This window comes from Rhagoletis zephyria, unplaced genomic scaffold, assembly GCF_001687245.7.
Source record: "Rhagoletis zephyria isolate East Lansing unplaced genomic scaffold, Rhagoletis_zephyria_1.1 Rzeph_scaffold_55051, whole genome shotgun sequence".
In the NCBI taxonomy this organism is placed as follows: Eukaryota; Metazoa; Arthropoda; class Insecta; order Diptera; family Tephritidae; genus Rhagoletis; species Rhagoletis zephyria.
In genome coordinates, this window is record NW_016212103.1 from 919 (window position 1) to 1829 (window position 911).

Genomic DNA, 911 nt, shown 5'->3' on the forward strand with positions numbered 1-911 from the left:
TCTAAAACATATATCTAGGTTACTGGAGGGTAGCTGACACCAAATGTTGTATACAAACTTTACCTTTCTGCCCAGTGCCCCACTAGGCTTCTTAGCGAACGCTAGGTAGAAGAGCAGTTAACTAAACAGCATCTATCTAAAATCTATTTCAATTTCCATCCGATGAACTTATGGAATTAAAAATTTTCATATTCCTAATTAATCTCAGTACTTAGTATTTCAATACTTGCATATATTTTGTACTTACTAGTAATGATAATAAAGCTGTCCAATTTTGCTTGCAATTTCGCCAATTTGCCAACGCTTCAGTCCGTACTTCGAGTCCAATACCATGCGATGCTGTTGTTGGAATTTCCATAATTTCGTATACACGTCAAATGTACGCCCGAAATACGCCTGCCACTGTCTATGTCCATATTGTGGCAGGTCTCTGTGTTGTTTTATGAAAAAAAAAACACAAAAAATTTTATTTACATAAATTAATATATTTATGTTAATAATTGCAATAATTTCACTTACCTGAGGCCATTGAACAGTTGCTTTGATTTTTCGAGCAAATGACAAAACTCCAANCACTTACCTGAGGCCATTGAACAGTTGCTTTGATTTTTCGAGCAAATGACAAAACTCCAGTACTAACTTTCGATCCTGTTCTTCTGTGGATTCCATTTTCACCATACCGTTTCAATTGTAATGTGTTATGTGTATTTTATTAAGGAGCTGAAAAGAATAGATAGTCAAATGCAGAGTTGAGTGAATGTAAGGCCAAAATTGACTACAGTAGAGATTAATTGAAAAGATACGAATATTGGTTATTGGAATATACTTAGTCGTACAGCTAAAAATTCAATACGCCAGCAGTTGTACAATGCGCGAATAAAAAGTGTTTGTGTGCAAATATTTTTTTTTTT

General features: G+C 34.2%; 1 protein-coding gene across 1 annotated transcript; it reads right to left on the bottom strand.

The window, feature by feature from the left end:
* Positions 1–246: 246 nt before the first annotated feature.
* On the bottom strand, positions 247–744 carry LOC108356182 (protein SCAI-like). The gene is made up of 2 exons (XM_017607307.1): positions 581–744; positions 247–430 (listed from the first exon to the last, which is right to left on the bottom strand). The coding sequence occupies exons 1-2, from the start codon at positions 676–678 to the stop codon at positions 247–249; spliced, it is 282 nt and encodes a 93-aa protein (XP_017462796.1). The 5' UTR covers positions 679–744.
* Between the last annotated feature and the right edge of the window lie 167 nt (positions 745–911).

Bases quoted from the DNA above. Each gene is read 5' to 3' on its own strand.
- LOC108356182 (XM_017607307.1), bottom strand. From the start codon at position 678: ATGGTGAAAATGGAATCCACAGAAGAACAGGATCGAAAGTTAGTACTG.